The sequence below is a fragment of the Ylistrum balloti genome, unplaced genomic scaffold, assembly GCF_031769215.1.
Source record: "Ylistrum balloti isolate Yb309-2 unplaced genomic scaffold, AGI_CSIRO_Ybal_v1 Utg370460, whole genome shotgun sequence".
Classification (NCBI taxonomy): domain Eukaryota; kingdom Metazoa; phylum Mollusca; class Bivalvia; order Pectinida; family Pectinidae; genus Ylistrum; species Ylistrum balloti.
Window position 1 is genome coordinate 42,749 of NW_026782304.1, and position 20,761 is coordinate 63,509.

General features: G+C 37.1%; 1 protein-coding gene across 1 annotated transcript in view; it reads right to left on the minus strand.

Annotated features, from left to right (window-relative positions):
- LOC132555208 (mdm2-binding protein-like) overlaps positions 1-20,761 on the minus strand; it is a 33,553-nt gene that overhangs the window by 11,845 nt on the left and 947 nt on the right. The window contains exons 2-10 of the mRNA XM_060219563.1: positions 13,483-13,604; positions 12,772-12,860; positions 11,296-11,354; positions 10,747-10,795; positions 3,988-4,222; positions 2,999-3,058; positions 2,473-2,573; positions 1,481-1,544; positions 1,035-1,161 (exon numbers count right to left, since the gene is read on the minus strand). Coding sequence (XP_060075546.1) covers positions 1,035-1,161; positions 1,481-1,544; positions 2,473-2,573; positions 2,999-3,058; positions 3,988-4,222; positions 10,747-10,795; positions 11,296-11,354; positions 12,772-12,860; positions 13,483-13,604 — 906 coding nt within the window. The remainder of the gene's footprint in view (positions 1-1,034; positions 1,162-1,480; positions 1,545-2,472; positions 2,574-2,998; positions 3,059-3,987; positions 4,223-10,746; positions 10,796-11,295; positions 11,355-12,771; positions 12,861-13,482; positions 13,605-20,761) is intronic.

The window sequence follows — 20,761 nt, forward strand, 5'->3', positions numbered from 1 at the left end:
GTATATAAAGTGGCTCTCTGTACACTACCACAGGACAATTCAGTATATAAAGTGTCTCTCTGTACTACACACTACCACAGGACTATTCAGTATGTAAAGTGACTCTCTGTACTACAAATACCACAGGACAATTAAGTATATAAAGTGTCTCTCTGTACTACAAATACCACAGGACAATTCAGTATATAAAGTGACTCTCTGTACTACAAACTACCACAGGACAATTCAGTATACAGTGTCTCTCTGTACTACAAATACCACAGGACAATTCAGTATGTAAAGTGTCTCTCTGTACTACAAACTACCACAGGACAATTCAGTATATATAGTGTCTCACTAACTATTACTACATACTAACAGCCTTTTTAGATATGTACTTAAATTGTCTTACAATTACAATCTATCTTGAATTAGCTATTGATGATGTCATAATACAACCTATTGTTTATGACCTCACAATTCCTGCCATTCTTACTGATGTCACTATGCAGAATGATAGAATGAATATTAAACAGTAAACAAACTCATCAACAATTCTACAGTCATGCTGACAAATATTTGCTGTCAAGTTGTCCTGATTAAGGCCAATGTTCAGGCAACACCAATACACACAAGATAACCAGTCACTAGTCTGTACCTCATTTTATGACATTTTATGTTACAGTTCATCACAAGAATGCGTTATATGGATAGATTTAGTCAAACGTGGTCAAATTCCTAACCATAAATAGGATATAATGATAAACAAAGGAATTCCATTGGACTGTTTATATTTACCAGGGAAAATCCAAGTGGTTTGATCATGTACAGTTGACCATTGTTCTTTCAAATACGACAGGACTGTTGAAAAAGTTTGAGTCGTCACAGTATTCAATTTAAGTGAGATTAAATGTCTGGTGAAAAGTTTTGCAGGGATAGACAAAACACTTCAAACTAAACAGTCTTCAAGTGATATGAGAGCGGGATAACGAGGTTCAACTGTACATTGTATTTTAAAATTATTTGTCTAAAGTGTCTAAAGATCTCATCCTCACCCTGTACGAACATGATATCTGACATGATGCTCTCCTTCCAGGTGGCGCTGTTCAGATATCGATTGTGATTGGATGAACAGTCGTCAAGTGGTTTCTGATAACAGGCCAGTCGTGCCACGATTCCTAGCTGTGATAAAAGTATGCTTTAAACAATATACTTGTACAGGTACACCTTGTGTTTCCAGTTTGTGGGTACGTTAATTCTTTTCCTATTTTTGACTTGTAATTTGTACAAAGTGAAAAAAATATTTTTTTTTTAATTTTCTTTGATTTCGTGGGTTCTCTTAATCAATTCATCCAACCATGAAATGATAATCTTTTAAGAATGGCAAAGAATTTTTACTACTGCATATTCTGTGAACACTATTTATCCACAAAAACTTGTTTTTTTTCAAACTAAATGACATCTTTAAGAGAAGTATTTTCTATGTTTGTTGACAACATACCTGATGGTCAGCTGTCACCTGGTCCACAAAGGCAATGGAGTGAGGATGGGAATCAGCAAGACATCTGTATAATAGCTAAGAAACACTGTCTTCTTTTTTTTCTAATTATTTAGGAATGACAGAACAGCCTACGAACAAAAACTGATTCCTACTTGATCATTCTGTAGATGTTCTAAAATTGGTCTTTTCATTATCATTATGTTTTATCAGACACGTGACACAGATCATTAGGACCAAGAAATTCAGGACAAAAAAGTCCAAAATTAAACAACATCAAACAAACTAAAAAACATTAAAGACTGATGACAAAACACTCACATAAAAAAATACAAACAACGTATGTTTCAACAAGAAGTTTTTGTATACAGGTTTTCACAAAAATCTTTGAAGTAAAGTTTCTCAGTATCCCTAAGTGACACTGGACTCGGAAAACTGCAATTGTGTATGTGCTGGATGTATTGAGGTGTCAACTATTGAATGTACTTTACCAAGTTTGATTGAAAAAGACATGAAATGTCTATGGATGGAACAAGGATGTCAGCGCAAAACTCTGAAAGAAATGCTGACACTGCCATTGCTATTTATAAAGTAACATTTGAGTTTCACACAACTTTTCTTCACAGGCGAGATGATAATCATATAACTCATCATTGATATCAAACCTCAGCTTCTGACTATTTTTCATTTTTGCCTTATTATGAATGAAAGTTAAAATGCAGTGAAAGATTTCCAGTAGGGAGATTTTTATCATGACACCAATTTCAGATAAAAAAAACCCCCACTAAACATCTATTCTATTTATAAAATGCATTTGATTGTCATAGATGGTCTTTATAAGTGGTTATAGAAACACGCAGTACCAAGACCCTACTGCTAATGGTTCAATACAAGGCTATCCAGAGCAATGGTATCTACAACAGGAATAACTTTTAAGAGGATAATTTTCTATAATATTATCAGTATTTTCTGTATTAATAATAGTGAAAAGATACAGTTTGTACCTCTCTTTAGTACACATGTAGAGGGGAATGGTTCCCACATCAACCTCATCCAGAACCTCCAACATCCGGCCCCATACCAATGAATCCTCTTTCTACAAATAAACATAAATGCTTTATTTTACTTTACCAGTCACCTTATTCAACACTATTTATCTTAAAGTTAATATATCTCTTATTGCATGTATGGGTAGTCAGAAGACACAGTGGTAAAACACACTCCATTTACCTGGACGTCCAGGGTTTGATACACCGAATGGATGTGAAAAGGCATGGGGTCACCTGCCCGACCAGGTGTCTTTTCCCCAAGTATTCCCGTTTCCTTCCACAGTAAAACTCCTCGATCACTTCCATTCAGGCCAACAAGACTGATTAATGTAGGCAGATAGCTTGTTTTGGGATTGTTGTAGAAAGAATAAAGTTTATGTTTAATACCTGAAAGTGATCATTAGCTGGTACCGGGTAGTTATAAAAATAAGATGTCTTTGTCTATATCACTCAGGGGTAATATATTACATACCACATCATATCCATCACTCTTCTTCACTACAAATCCAGGCAACACATAACCTCTTTGTACCTGAAAGAAAAATTACAAATCAGAAAATTTCACGGTAAAAAATATCAAGGATTAAAAAATGAAACAACTATGAACTAGAGACATGATTAATAATTCAAATCAGACCTGCCTGATAATCTAGGCTGTGTAAATTCACAATATTGTTAAGGCTGTTCTTGTTTAGGGATTTTACTTTTCAACATTTTTGAGGAAGGATCTACAGTGGTTTTAATTACTCAAAAAAAAAATATCCCAGAGGGGTGTTAGCACCCACCATTGTTTGATCTTTATTTGTTCTATAAAAGTTGGATCTTTCCCTTCTTTTCTCTTCTCTCTTCTGTTTTTGCTCTTAAATTATACAAAATCTAAACATTCCTATGAAGAAATAACCATAACAAACTATCACTGTTGAAATCCAAGATGGCCGTCTATCTTCCAGTTTTTCTTTTACTGGTCAGTCCCAAAATCAAATGAGCACAACTGCAGACCAAGAGGAACTATAAAGTATTTGAGAAAGATCCATCCCGTACTTTTCAGGAAATAGCAAACACAAACTTTCAGGCCTGTTTTGTTTTTCCCAACTAACCCAAATTCAAATTGGCACCACTAGTGACCAAAAAGAAGCTAGATATGAAATTTAAGAAAGATCCATTCAGCACTTTTCAAGAATTATCCTAACAAAAATTGTTTATGGACAGATAGACTGACCACAGATGAAGGGTGATTTTAATATCTGATGATACTGGGCTAAAAACATTAAATCCTCAGAAAAACAATGTGCTTGAGACTTCTGATTTCTTGAAAAATAAAAAAAAGGCATCAGTGATTAGACAAAGTCATTGCTGTCTTCTGAGGAGCTTGCATCTTGGAAAAAAGTGAACTGAGTGCATGCAGTGGCTGACTAGTGTAGCACCATGTCTGCCCTGTAAATCTATAAAGTAAATACTAACCGTCTTGTCAATCACAGAGATTTTACCACGCCATATATCTTCCCAGTTACTTCCAAAATCTTCAAAACAGCCTGCTGATTTTGCTTTAACAAAGTCACATAGTTGTCGGCGACTGTCTGCTAACACCGGATCAAGGTCAGACAGCAGTGCTGGATGTACCACTGTGGTAACCGATGCATTAAACCACTCTTTCAAATGTCCCAGGGCACCACACAATGACAGCACACTCTCAGGGCTAGAAAACATTCATACATTGTATATAAACAAGTGTTATCTGTCATACATTGTATATAAACAATTGTTATCTGTCATACATTGTATATAAACAAGTGTTATCTGTCATACATTGTATATAAACAATTGTTATCTGTCATACATTGTATATAAACAAGTGTTATCTGTCATACATTGTATATAAACAATTGTTATCTGTCATACATTGTATATAAACAAGTGTTATCTGTCATACATTGTATATAAACAATTGTTATCTGTCGTACATTGTATATAAACAATTGTTATCTGTCGTACATTGTATATCAACAATTGTTATCTGTCGTACATTGTATATTGTATACAAACAATTGTTATCTGTCGTACATTGTATACAAACAAGTATTATCTGTCGTACATTGTATACAAACAAGTGTTATCTGTCGTACATTGTATACAAACAAGTGTTATCTGTCGTACATTGTATACAAACAAGTGTTATCTGTCGTACATTGTATACAAACAAGTGTTATCTGTCATACATTGTATACAAACAAGTGTTATCTGTCATACATGTTATCTGTCATACATTGTATACAAACAAGTGTTATCTGTCATACATTGTATACAAACAAGTGTTATCTGTCATACATTGTATACAAGCAATTGTTATCTGTTGTACATTGTATACAAGTGTTATCTGTCGTACATTGTATACAAACAAGTGTTATCTGTCATACATTGTATACAAACAAGTGTTATCTGTCATACATTGTATACAAACAATTGTTATCTGTCATACATTGTATACAAACAATTGTTATCTGTCATACATTGTATACAAACAAGTGTTATCTGTCGTACAGTGTATATGTTAATGAGCAGATAATCATAAGACATATACTGGTATATAAAATCATCCTCTTATGTATTTTCAGATGTTAAGTTGTCATCGCTATTTGTGCTAAAGATTAAACATCTTCTCAAAATGTATCCATACCAAACTTATAAATCTCATTCTGAACATACACTGACAAACTCTTCAGTATCTCATATATCAAAACTTTCAAAAATTACAAGTCCAATAAATAAATCTGTTGTTTTGTCTGTTCTTACTCCTGTACATGGGGCTTAGTGTGGGAACTGCCAGCCAATAACATCATAACATTATCCTGTACATGGGGCTTAGTGTGGGGAACTGCCAGCCAATAACATCATAACATTATCCTGTACATGGGGGCTTAGTGTGGGGAACTGCCAGCCAATAACATCATAACATTATCCTGTACATGGGGGCTTAGTGTGGGGAACTGCCAGCCAATAACATCATAACATTATCCTGTACATGGGGGCTTAGTGTGGGGAACTGCCAGCCAATAACATCATAACATTATCCTGTACATGGGGGCTTAGTGTGGGAACTGCCAGCCAATAACATCATAACATTATCCTGTACATGGGGCTTAGTGTAGGAACTGCCAGCCAATAACATCATAACATTATCCTGTACATGGGGCTTAGTGTGGGAACTGCCAGCCAATAACATCATAACATTATCCTGTACATGGGGGCTTAGTGTGGGAACTGCCAGCCAATAACATCATAACATTATCCTGTACATGGGGCTTAGTGTGGGAACTGCCAGCCAATAACATCATAACATTATCCTGTACATGGGGCTTAGTGTGGGAACTGCCAGCCAATAACATCATAACATTATCCTGTACATGGGGCTTAGTGTGGGGAACTGCCAGCCAATAACATCATAACATTATCCTGTACATGGGGCTTAGTGTGGGGAACTGCCAGCCAATAACATCATAACATTATCCTGTACATGGGGCTTAGTGTGGGGAACTGCCAGCCAATAACATCATAACATTATCCTGTACATGGGGGCTTAGTGTGGGGAACTGCCAGCCAATAACATCATAACATTATCCTGTACATGGGGGCTTAGTGTGGGGAACTGCCAGCCAATAACATCATAACATTATCCTGTACATGGGGGCTTAGTGTGGGGAACTGCCAGCCAATAACATCATAACATTATCCTGTACATGGGGGCTTAGTGTGGGGAACTGCCAGCCAATAACATCATAACATTATCCTGTACATGGGGCTTAGTGTGGGGGCTGTACATGGGGGCTTAGTGTGGGGAACTGCCAGCCAATAACATCATAACATTATCCTGTACATGGGGGCTTAGTGTGGGGAACTGCCAGCCAATAACATCATAACATTATCCTGTACATGGGGCTTAGTGTGGGAACTGCCAGCCAATAACATCATAACATTATCCTGTACATGGGGCTTAGTGTGGGAACTGCCAGCCAATAACATCATAACATTATCCTGTACATGGGGCTTAGTGTGGGAACTGCCAGCCAATAACATCATAACATTATCCTGTACATGGGGCTTAGTGTGGGAACTGCCAGCCAATAACATCATAACATTATCCTGTACATGGGGCTTAGTGTGGGAACTGCCAGCCAATAACATCATAACATTATCCTGTACATGGGGCTTAGTGTGGGAACTGCCAGCCAATAACATCATAACATTATCCTGTACATGGGGCTTAGTGTGGGAACTGCCAGCCAATAACATCATAACATTATCCTGTACATGGGGGCTTAGTGTGGGGAACTGCCAGCCAATAACATCATAACATTATCCTGTACATGGGGCTTAGTGTGGGAACTGCCAGCCAATAACATCATAACATTATCCTGTACATGGGGCTTAGTGTGGGGAACTGCCAGCCAATAACATCATAACATTATCCTGTACATGGGGCTTAGTGTGGGGAACTGCCAGCCAATAACATCATAACATTATCCTGTACATGGGGCTTAGTGTGGGAACTGCCAGCCAATAACATCATAACATTATCCTGTACATGGGGCTTAGTGTGGGGAACTGCCAGCCAATAACATCATAACATTATGTACATGGGGCTTAGTGTGGGAACTGCCAGCCAATAACATCATAACATTATCCTGTACATGGGGGCTTAGTGTGGGGAACTGCCAGCCAATAACATCATAACATTATCCTGTACATGGGGCTTAGTGTGGGGAACTGCCAGCCAATAACATCATAACATTATCCTGTACATGGGGCTTAGTGTGGGGAACTGCCAGCCAATAACATCATAACATTATCCTGTACATGGGGGCTTAGTGTGGGGAACTGCCAGCCAATAACATCATAACATTATCCTGTACATGGGGCTTAGTGTGGGGAACTGCCAGCCAATAACATCATAACATTATCCTGTACATGGGGCTTAGTGTAGGAACTGCCAGCCAATAACATCATAACATTATCCTGTACATGGGGCTTAGTGTGGGGAACTGCCAGCCAATAACATCATAACATTATCCTGTACATGGGGCTTAGTGTGGGAACTGCCAGCCAATAACATCATAACATTATCCTGTACATGGGGCTTAGTGTGGGGAACTGCCAGCCAATAACATCATAACATTATCCTGTACATGGGGCTTAGTGTGGCAACTGTTATCCTGTACATGGGGCTTAGTGTGGGAACTGCCAGCCAATAACATCATAACATTATCCTGTACATGGGGCTTAGTGTGGGAACTGCCAGCCAATAACATCATAACATTATCCTGTACATGGGGCTTAGTGTGGGGAACTGCCAGCCAATAACATCATAACATTATCCTGTACATGGGGCTTAGTGTGGGAACTGCCAGCCAATAACATCATAACATTATCCTGTACATGGGGCTTAGTGTGGGGAACTGCCAGCCAATAACATCATAACATTATCCTGTACATGGGGCTTAGTGTGGGAACTGCCAGCCAATAACATCATAACATTATCCTGTACATGGGGCTTAGTGTGGGAACTGCCAGCCAATAACATCATAACATTATCCTGTACATGGGGCTTAGTGTGGGGAACTGCCAGCCAATAACATCATAACATTATCCTGTACATGGGGCTTAGTGTGGGAACTGCCAGCCAATAACATCATAACATTATCCTGTACATGGGGCTTAGTGTGGGAACTGCCAGCCAATAACATCATAACATTATCCTGTACATGGGGCTTAGGGAACTGCCAGCCAATAACATCATAACATTATCCTGTACATGGGGCTTAGTGTGGGAACTGCCAGCCAATAACATCATAACATTATCCTGTACATGGGGCTTAGTGTGGGAACTGCCAGCCAATAACATCATAACATTATCCTGTACATGGGGGCTTAGTGTGGGAACTGCCAGCCAATAACATCATAACATTATCCTGTACATGGGGCTTAGTGTGGGAACTGCCAGCCAATAACATCATAACATTATCCTGTACATGGGGCTTAGTGTGGGAACTGCCAGCCAATAACATCATAACATTATCCTGTACATGGGGGCTTAGTGTGGGAACTGCCAGCCAATAACATCATAACATTATCCTGTACAGCCACTGCCAGCCAATAACATCATAACATTATCCTGTACATGGGGCTTAGTGTGGGAACTGCCAGCCAATAACATCATAACATATCCTGTACATGGGGCTTAGTTGGGGGAATCCAGCCAATAACATCATAACATTATCCTGTACATGGGGCTTAGTGTGGGAACTGCCAGCCAATAACATCATAACATTATCCTGTACATGGGGCTTAGTGTGGGAACTGCCAGCCAATAACATCATAACATTATCCTGTACATGGGGCTTAGTGTGGGAACTGCCAGCCAATAACATCATAACATTATCCTGTACATGGGGCTTAGTGTGGGAACTGCCAGCCAATAACATCATAACATTATCCTGTACATGGGGCTTAGTGTGGGAACTGCCAGCCAATAACATCATAACATTATCCTGTACATGGGGCTTAGTGTGGGAACTGCCAGCCAATAACATCATAACATTATCCTGTACATGGGGCTTAGTGTGGGAACTGCCAGCCAATAACATCATAACATTATCCTGTACATGGGGCTTAGTGTGGGAACTGCCAGCCAATAACATCATAACATTATCCTGTACATGGGGCTTAGTGTGGGAACTGCCAGCCAATAACATCATAACATTATCCTGTACATGGGGCTTAGTGTGGGAACTGCCAGCCAATAACATCATAACATTATCCTGTACATGGGGCTTAGTGTGGGAACTGCCAGCCAATAACATCATAACATTATCCTGTACATGGGGCTTAGTGTGGGAACTGCCAGCCAATAACATCATAACATTATCCTGTACATGGGGCTTAGTGTGGGAACTGCCAGCCAATAACATCATAACATTATCCTGTACATGGGGCTTAGTGTGGGAACTGCCAGCCAATAACATCATAACATTATCCTGTACATGGGGCTTAGTGTGGGAACTGCCAGCCAATAACATCATAACATTATCCTGTACATGGGGCTTAGTGTGGGGAACTGCCAGCCAATAACATCATAACATTATCCTGTACATGGGGGCTTAGTGTGGGAACTGCCAGCCAATAACATCATAACATTATCCTGTACATGGGGGCTTAGTGGGGGGAACTGCCAGCCAATAACATCATAACATTATCCTGTACATGGGGCTTAGTGTGGGAACTGCCAGCCAATAACATCATAACATTATCCTGTACATGGGGCTTAGTGTGGGAACTGCCAGCCAATAACATCATAACATTATCCTGTACATGGGGCTTAGTGTGGGGAACTGCCAGCCAATAACATCATAACATTATCCTGTACATGGAGGCTTAGTGTGGGGAACTGCCAGCCAATAACATCATAACATTATCCTGTACATGGGGCTTAGTGTGGGGAACTGCCAGCCAATAACATCATAACATTATCCTGTACATGGGGGCTTAGTGTGGGGAACTGCCAGCCAATAACATCATAACATTATCCTGTACATGGGGGCTTAGTGTGGGGAACTGCCAGCCAATAACATCATAACATTATCCTGTACATGGAGGCTTAGTGTGGGGAACTGCCAGCCAATAACATCATAACATTATCCTGTACATGGGGGCTTAGTGTGGGGAACTGCCAGCCAATAACATCATAACATTATCCTGTACATGGGGGCTTAGTGTGGGGAACTGCCAGCCAATAACATCATAACATTATCCTGTACATGGGGGCTTAGTGTGGGGAACTGCCAGCCAATAACATCATAACATTATCCTGTACATGGGGGCTTAGTGTGGGGAACTGCCAGCCAATAACATCATAACATTATCCTGTACATGGGGGCTTAGTGTGGGGAACTGCCAGCCAATAACATCATAACATTATCCTGTACATGGGGGCTTAGTGTGGGGAACTGCCAGCCAATAACATCATAACATTATCCTGTACATGGGGGCTTAGTGTGGGGAACTGCCAGCCAATAACATCATAACATTAGAGTGGAAGAGCAGATAACAAGCAACAATTTTTCACTGGTCTGCAGTGACCTCATATTAGATGTGTAAAACATATAAAGTTTAATACAAAGTCAGAAGCATACACATACAGAACAAGCATGTGTATAATTACTGTCATACCTTCCTTGGAGTTCTCTGGGAAATTCTAAAATGATGTCAACCAGAATTCCTGAAACACCAAAAGGTCAACGGGCCTTATCAGTCACCTAATTTACAATACTGCTATTCATCTTGTATCATGTCACAGAAATAATCTTGTTGATAAAGTAAGATAACTTGAACTAATTATAGAGAGGGAATAATAAACGCAACATACTCAAGCATTACCATTTAGTAGAAACTTATTTACCAGTTTCAACCTTGTCGCAAGGTCTTCATCAGGACTATAGATGTAAACTAACATCCCATGCTAAAGTTTATTACCACGTTTGATTTAAAAGAAAATTACACCCAAAAATGTAATTTTTCTATACAAACTCTTCCATCCATGAACAATATTTAATCAAATCTATCATATCTGCACATTGATCGTAAGAAGGTCTTCGAAATTTAAGTCAATTTGACCCCTTTTGACCCTGTCCATCAGATCATGTAATTTACAATTTTGGTGCATCTTTGGCCAATCATTTGTGATTTCAACCTTGTGACTTACTGTAGCAATTAAATTACCTGTTACTTGTAATGTGTCTGTAATTTGGAACAATTTTTCAGTTAGACTGATACTATTTCTGAAAAAGAAAACAAGCCATAAGAGACACATGGGCAGTATCTGTCATCTAACTATAAAGTCCTGTCAGTGATACAAGAGACACATGGGCAGTATCTGTCACCTAACTATTAAGTCCTGTCAGTGATACAAGAGACACATGGGCAGTATCTGTCACTATAAAGTCCTGTCAGTGATACAAGTGACACATGGACAGTATCTGTCATCTAACTATAAAGCCCTGTCAGTGATACAAGAGACACATGGGCAGTATCTGTCATCTAACTATAAAGTCCTGTCAGTGATACAAGAGACACATGGGCAGTATCTGTCATCTAACTATAAAGTCCCGTCAGTGATACAAGAGACACATGGGCAGTATCTGTCATCTAACTATAAAGTCCTGTCAGTGATACAAGAGACACATGGGCAGTATCTGTCACCTAACTGTAAAGTCCTGTCAGTAATACAAGAGACACATGGGCAGTATCTGTCACTATAAAGTCCTGTCTGTGATACAAGAGACACATGGGCAGTATCTGTCATCTAACTATAAAGTCCTGTCAGTGATACAAGAGACACATGGGCAGTAACTGTCACCTAACTATAAAGTCCTGTCTATGACAGTATACCAATACTGGAAGTGTAAACAATGATTAAATGATTAATTCAGAATATTTTAGCAGTTAAGATAACAAAATTAAACAACAACATTTTCTTCTTTTCATTTCCTTAACATTCCCACCTTATTTCACTTTAACTGCTGAACTGGAAATGAAGTTAAAAAATGTGTTTTTCCATGGTGACCATTTTGGATTTCAGACCAAACAAGAAAATATATATACTCATTCAGGACCATCTGAGGATCATTTCAGGCAAGTCTGAGCTGAAGTTGAAAACATTTGATATTCAGAAAAAACTATGATTGCACAATCATGTTAACAAATGGTTTCCATGGCTATGTTCAAAAGTTGAAGTAGCCAACACACAACAACACTTTATCTCTTGTCTTTTACATATGCACAAATTTCCATCTCAATGACATCAGTGGAACTTGAAAAGAAGTTTAAAAATGTTATTCTAGATGGCAACCATCTCAGCCATATAAGATTTCAGATTGACACCAAAAAGACCACAATTAGTCAGGGCCATCTCAATGTATCCTTTCAGACCAAATTGAGCTGATTTCCACTGATGGAGCTTAAAAACAAGTTTTAAATGTGAAAATTTTACAGAGATGCACAAGAGGTTAGACACAATGACTATAGATCAACATTACCCTTAGGGTCAGGCACTATGCTAAGTAAATATGAGTAGTGATTCAAATGAAAATACATGACTTCAGTAATTTCAATAAACAGCTTCTACTCTCTGAATTAGTCATCAAGTTTAAATCGTTTTTGACACTAAAACAAGGATAATAATGTAGGTCGACTTACTGTGTGTTCTCCGACTTCAATGACATTGATGATGAAGGTTTACATTCTTCTATAGGAATCCACTCTACAGTTGTGTCAGTGCACATCAGCTGTAAGGTTTGAACATTAGAATTATTAATACACACCTTCCTTGTTCCAAATTCTAAAAGTTCCTGTTTCGATGTTTTCAAAAAAATTGGTGGGTTCTATTTAACAACATCAGAATCATCACATATTCTTAACACGTATACATTTTTAGCACGTAAAGTTTCTATACATGAAGATTTAAACAAATGATCCCTCCTTCATGTAGACAATATGGGTTATGTGATGAATATTCAATCGTTTTTTAAATTTAGTTTGGAACATGTCATTTGATTTTGACAATCTGACTGCATGTACTTTTCCATTATGAGAATATCTGAAGAGGAAAATTTCTTTCAAAGATTTGAACAGCTTTGCACAACTACACTATTTCTTGTGACAGTATATTTACAAGTCTTTTTAACTCTTGCACATGAAACTCAATGAATGAAATAACTCCATGGCGACTTTTAAAACTTCTTTCAGAGTAGGCATGTTCAACAAGGAGTACCAAGATAGATCTTGATGACCATGGTTTGTGGCTGCATGCATAAATCAATAAACAACCATCAAACCTAGTTCTTATGCAGACTTAAGCATGATCTCTTGTGATGAAAACAAAATTTAACAAACAAACTGTTAGAATACCTTTTGATCTTCAAGTACATGAAAATATTGAAGACAAACTGTTACTGGCATTGGACTAGATTTCTGCAGTCTCTGATTCTTGAGTCGGCACAGGAGGTTTGTGAGAGAGACAGCGCCTGTTTCTGTCAAAAATATGTCATTAAAAATCAAAGACGGATTATCAACTTACATATTATTATGAACTTTCTGCAACACAGAAAATTGTAAGTGTCCTCAAATTAAATTATCAAATTCAACCAGTACCTAAGTGCTAGATCTTCATCTACATGTACTCTTGTGTCAAATTAAATGCACTAACCTATATAGGTCAGGTCGAGTGGTGGTAAGGGCTCAGAGTGCATATATTTTACAAGTGGCTTCTTAGGCTAAAACCTAGCCATTGAATCTTTGTGCCATTTGGAAAAGTGAATCAAGGGTGATCAACTTTTATTTGGTGTTCAGATTTTTTTTCTTTTTTCAATTGAAAAAAAAATTCTAGTCCCAACACAAACATTTTACAGGTCCATAACTGTCAACAATGGTTAATTTAAGTAAACATGACAGTTGCCACTTTAAGCCCTGATGGTGGATGTATAATACAACATGTGAGGTCAATTTTCCTGTACATATTTTATGAAGGAGTTCTTGTAACATGTTGAAATACCGATAATGATCCCTTAAAACACTGACAAAATCAGTCACTCTGATAGGTTTAATCGGCTCATTCCCCGAACACCAACTTATTATCTAATATAAATAGTAAACCCCTAAATGAAGCTGAATTAGCACTATGTATGACAATACATTATCCATTTATCTAGATATTATGTCCTTTTACAACCTGTGATAATCAAGTAATCCATAAGTCCAGAAAACACAAAACACTCTATCCAAGATGCAGAAGCTCGGATGCTGAATCGGCATAGGTCATCAGGTCGATTGTCCCAGTCTGGTAATGGTCATTCAAGGTGGCCAGGCGTCTCTCAATGTTGGCATATTTCTTCTTCTGGGGTTGAATGGTGCCTCCTGCGTCTCTCTGAATCCGGCTGATGTCGTTCATGTTCTGTATGTCCTTAAACGTCTGGATGATGGTGTAGATGTTGGGGTGGGCATGCAGTACCTTCTTCAGTTTTCCGTGCCAAGCTTCCAGATGGTTGGTAGTCCGGGGTCCCTCGGTTGAGAAGTGGTTCCAGGTGGTACGATCTCCCTCTATCCATTGTGTGCAGCTACCTCAAAATCGACGAAGGCTGTAGTGGGTTGGAATGGAATGTCGAAGTGTGCCATGTGATCCTGGAGGGTGAAGAAATGGCTGTAGATTGCCTGGCTCTTTCCGGGAAGTAATGCGTATACGACTGGTGTCATGGTGCCTTCATTCTGTACATGGACGCTGTAAATCTGATGAAACATTGTTGGACAGTTGTAGAATGTTCCGTCACAGAAGAAAGTGTCAGATGCTGCAAGTTCGGCCAGGTTCTCCGATGAAGCGAATGCGATCATCCTGTTGTTCTGTTCACTGTCGTCAAAGAGAAATGGTTCGCCTGTAGATGCTTCTGTCCATCTTCCATCCAAGGTGATGTCGGCCAAAGTCTTTGGTAGTGGAGGAGTGTGCTTGCGGCGAGCACGGTAAAGAGACAATTTCGCTGTGTAGAATGTTGGTAGTCGCTGGACCACGGCCTTGGAAGTGTCATCCCAGTCGAGTTGATTGAGCTCTTCCTCAAAGATGGACGGAATAGGCTGGACCGATTATACGCATTTGTTGGTGATCTGGTTGATGATCTGTTTGGCTACAACACTGGCTGGGTCTGAGGCGTGGGTGTGTGGATTTCTTCCGAAGTTAGCTGGTATGTTGTCGATTGTCGAGAGTGATGCTGAGCAGCCTGAGGTCGAACATCTCCAGAATGTCCTGCTGCCGTTCTTTTGAATCTGTCTGAAGATGAATCCATTATGTGAAAGGTTCTGTCCGCCTCTTCTGTTGGTGATGAACTTAACGTTGATCTGAGCATTAGCCATACTGTCCTTGTATCAAACAACAAAGATAATAATATCACTCAAATTAAACACAATTTACATAAAAACTGAGAGAAAATACAAGATTAAATAATATATGACAAAAGTTACAATTTACACAAAAACTGAGAGAAAATACAAGATTAACTAATATTTGACAAAAGTTACAATTTACACAAAAACTGAGAGAAAATACTAGATTAACTAATATTTGACAAAAGTTACAATTTACACAAAAACTGAGAGAAAATACTAGATTAACTAATATTTGACAAAAGTTACAATTTACACAAAAACTGAGAGAAAATACAAGATTAACTAATATTTGACAAAAGTTACAATTTACACAAAAACTGAGAGAAAATACAAGATTAACTAATATTTGACAAAAGTTACAATTTACACAAAAACTGAGAGAAAATACAAGATTAACTAATATTTGACAAAAGTTACAATTTACACAAAAACTAAGAGAAAATACTAGATTAACTAATATTTGACAAAAGTTACAATTTACACAAAAACTGAGAGAAAATACTAGATTAACTAATATTTGACAAAAGTTACAATTTACACAAAAACTGAGAGAAAATACAAGATTAACTAATATATATATGACAAAAGTTTTGATTTGACAATATATATCTGTGACAAAAGTACAGTAATAAATCAAGCTATGATTGAGATATTGATCTTTCAAAGTGCAGATTGAAATACGATAATTTCCCAAAATGAACTTGGCTTTTACACATTTCCCATTGAATAGCTTGGGATTTAAACAGATTTAACACAGATATTTGATTCCTTTATTTTACAGTTATTAACAGTTTTCAGTTTTCTGAACAGTTATCAGAATCAGAACTTATTCATCTGATTTACCTGTTTTCTGAACAGTTATCAGAATTTACCTGTGCAAGTTACCTGTACTACAATTCTAAAACAGCCTATAATCCACTATCATCACAGTTGACCCCCTATGTAAACATGTTGCCATATACAGAGTTGGTGTTCGGGGAAGACCCCGTTTAATCAACATAGTTCACCAGGGATGTTGTTTTAACACTCACGTTGTTATCAGTCAATTTGTCATTGTCAGAAACTGAGTGCCAAGTCATTATATATCATTGTGACAAGGTACTAAGGAAGCAGACAACTGAAAGAACATATAGGGGGAAAGTCTGATATCAAACCACAGGATTCTGAAAATTTGTGTGTGAAACAAAATTTATCAAAATAAAAAATTAGCATCCTGTAATCAGATTAATTATAACAAGAAATTGTTGCTAACAATTTTGCGGGCTTTTCACTTCTTTGGCGACAAGTTGACCGGAAGTTGACATTTATCCTGATAACAATATATGAGAAAGTTTCTTTGTTTGTTAGTCTCTACAGAATATCAAAAGATGAACTTTGAATCTTGAAACGTTAAGGAGATATAACTACATAATAACGAAGAAATACACTTTTTAAAAGTTCAAACATATTTGACCCCTGTGACCTTGAATGTCGGTCAAGGTTTTTCATATTTGCAAGCCTTATAATGTAACATCTGATGATCAATATAAACCCAATATTAGTTCTCTAGACCTTGTGAAACTTGACAAGAAGATTGTTGAACACTGGTACCCTATTTTGTATATTTGAACTTTGACCCCTTTCGGAAACCGGAAGTTGACATTTTGAGGGATGGTTCTCTTATGACAATCACTAGGAAGTCTCCACAGAAGGTTTATAATTAATTTTCATCATTGTATGCCTTCTAGAAATTGAGAAACTGTCATTTAACAATTTTTAATTAATTGACATCTGTGACCTTGAAAGTGGGTCAAGGTCATTTACATTATCAAACTTTGTTGCCAGTTACATATGCTTCTTATATGTGAAATATCAAGCCTCTAGGCCTTCCAGAACTTGAGAAGAAGTTTTTCAAAGATTGGTACCCTATATAGCTCTTTCCAAATTTGTGCCCTACCGAAAACCGGAAGTTGAACTTTTAGGGAAGTTTTTCTTATGACAATCAATAGGAAGTGTCCACAGAAGATTTATGATCAATTTTCATCATTGTGTGCCTTCTAGAAATTGAGAAACTGTCATTTAACGATTCTTAGTTAATTGACCTCTGTGACCTTGAAAGTGGGTCAAGGTCATTTATATTATCAAACTTTGTTGCCAGTTACATATGCTTCATATATGTAGAATATAGAGCCTATAGGCCTTTGAAAACTAGAGAAGAAGTTTTTCAAAGATTGGTACCCTTAATAGCACTTTTCAACTTTGACCCCCTTTGCAAAACAAACACCAAAAAAAAACATAAATTTGTGAAGTAAACACAATCATATCTTTGTGTAATGCACTAACGAGCATACAATTTAAATGCATATGACTGGGACATTTCACAGACAATTACCCTTACACAATGATCATTACAAATAGCTGCATTGACTGTAGTGTTTATGATAAGTGAATAGATGTAATGAAATACTAGCTTGAAATATTTCAACTTTTGATCAAAGTATGTATGTACTGTATACATAGATGTAGAAAAAAGGCATAGATCTACAGGTAATCACAGCTCTTGGTGTGTAGGGATCTACAGGTAATCACAGCTATTGGTGTGTAGGGATCTACAGGTAATCACAGCTCTTGGTGTGTAGGGATCTACAGGTAATCACAGCTCTTGGTGTGTAGGGATCTACAGGTAATCACAGCTATTGGTGTGCAGGGATCTACAGGTAATCACAGCTCTTGGTGTGTAGGGATCTACAGGTAATCACAGCTCTTGGTGTGGAGTTTACTACTCTAACTACACACCTCCAAATATGATACAAATGTTTTATACGGACATTAAATACATTCGTCAATATCTCTAATACAGATCACTAGATTTTATCAGTTTTTTCGGCTTCCTCCTAAATCTTAACAACTTTGTTCTCCTATACTCTTTAAGCAATTCTGTTAACAAGATTGCACTTTTGGTGCACAGAAAACCTCTATGTATAGTACACTAGTGAGCTAATAAAACCATGGTTTAAACCGTTTATCAAAATCTGTGATAAAAACGTTTAGACAATCAAACTGATTTGCATCTAACATGTTAAGTGAATTTTATCATTGATAATGAAACCAGAAAACCATCACTAATATTATGATACCTACTATTTCAGCTATTTATTATCAAAATGAAAACATGTCCGTGTATTGTGTCCTATGTTGTGATGTTAGGTTTAGTTGTATTGTTTTGTTGCTTGTTTGGTATGTTGTGACGTTGTTACCCTAGGGTGTGATGTCCACTGGTCAATTATGTAACATTGTACATATTAGTGTTTTGATTGGTCAGTTTCATGCCTGTTTCTTTGTGTCTAAGTTTGGACTTGTTAGTACCTTTCAAAGACTCATAGTGAATGGACCTGATTTGCCCTTCCATGCTCTGCCTTCAAATAGTAACTAAAGTCACATGACCTCATACTTGGACAACTCATATTAAAAAATTCAATTTACTACTGCCATACTGCTGCCAACTCACACAAAGTTCTGACAGTTATTGCTTGAGTAACTTTCAGGAAACATCAATTTCTATAAATTTCTATCTAAAAGAACATTTTACGTTAGAGAATGATTATTGGTAAGCTTAATATTGCAAAAATGATTCTCAAACGGAGATGAACATCAGTGACAGATGCATGAGGAAGAGGGAGAAACCATAGGCACCTATACACTCGAAAATAGTACAGTATGTACACAGAAATGCATCAATGACACATACTATTAATTCTTGTATAGCTGGGTAATCAGCTGGTTTGCACTTGATGTTTTTTTATACAATCAAACGTCTAACTCTAAAGACCATCAACAAAGAACAAGAATCATTACACATCTTCAGTTCTGCCATTCAAAGCACATCATGTTGTGTTCAATGGCTAATAGCCTAACAGGCAACTGTCCAAGCAACAGATAGGCCTAGGCCTACATATACATAAATTGTTTATAAGACAATTTTCATGCACTTTGACATTCAAGTCTTGTCAGTATCTTACAGTTTTTCAAAGCTACATATAAGAAAAGAAAGTTAAAATTTGCAACACAAGAATTATAATTTACTATTTTACAAATTCCATTTATTATCTCTGATATGAAATGGTACTGTATCATTATTTTCTGATAGCATTCAACAGTTTTTGTCCTCGTTAGAGAAAATGCTTTCTGTCATATTCATTTACCCAGCCTTGTTTTATTACAATATTTGAACAATATTACAAAAGTTTTTGAATGTAGCTTTGATGGTCAACAAATAGAAATGTCACCACACTGGGTTTACATGTATTATGAACTTGAAAAAAAGAGAGTATTTTTTAGAAATGTTTAATTCTTAATCAATATTAGTCAAAGGGGAAATATCATTAAATAATGATTGACCTCCATATAAAAATATATTGATTTTAAGGATGTACAAAATATCAATCTGTTGAAAAATGTTTTCATATTGTGGGCCTTGTAAAGACAACAATTCTAACTGCTTACCAGACATGCACAGGTAATTGTCAGATATAACACATTCCTTTGGAATATAAAATCAAGGCAGTATCCATGAAACAATGAATATTGTATCAGTGATGTAAAACCAAAGGAAAATCACAAAAGAATTTGTCAAATCAGACAGATACAGATGTTACAAAAATTACAAAGATATACAAGGGAAAAAATTGGGACTTGAAAATTATTTCAACTCAAGCGGAATTTTGACATAAGGGATTTTGAGACAGTGAGTTTCAACTGTTTTTATTGTGTTTTGTGCAAGTCTTTGGATCAAACGAGGTTCTGCATCAGTAATGTATAACGATATTGCATGTGTATGAATTTTAAAATTGTCTACAGTAGAGTTATAATACCATGACTGAGGCCAAAACACAAAAAAAAAAAAAAAAAAAGAAAAATTGTGAGTATTTACTTCACACCCTTTGCCACTGTTTAGTCGACATGATGTATATTGTTCAAGAATACTGGTGTAGGTATGTCGCTAAATCTTCAATAGGTTTTCTTTCCCGAGAGGGATTTGTATCAAGTCAATTTTATTACTCATATTCTCCATCACTTGTTTTTGAATAATTTTTCAGTGTTTTAATCTGTCATGGGGTTGGTAATTATTAATCAATATCCAGGTTTTTTGTGGTGGCAATGTCTTCTAAATGATTCTAGAAGGCCTTTCTTAGTATTTTTAGACTATGACTTCTACATTTTTTTAATAGATAAGTTATTTTCTTTTTTTTTTAAAGTTTCGACAGAATATTGTATATTA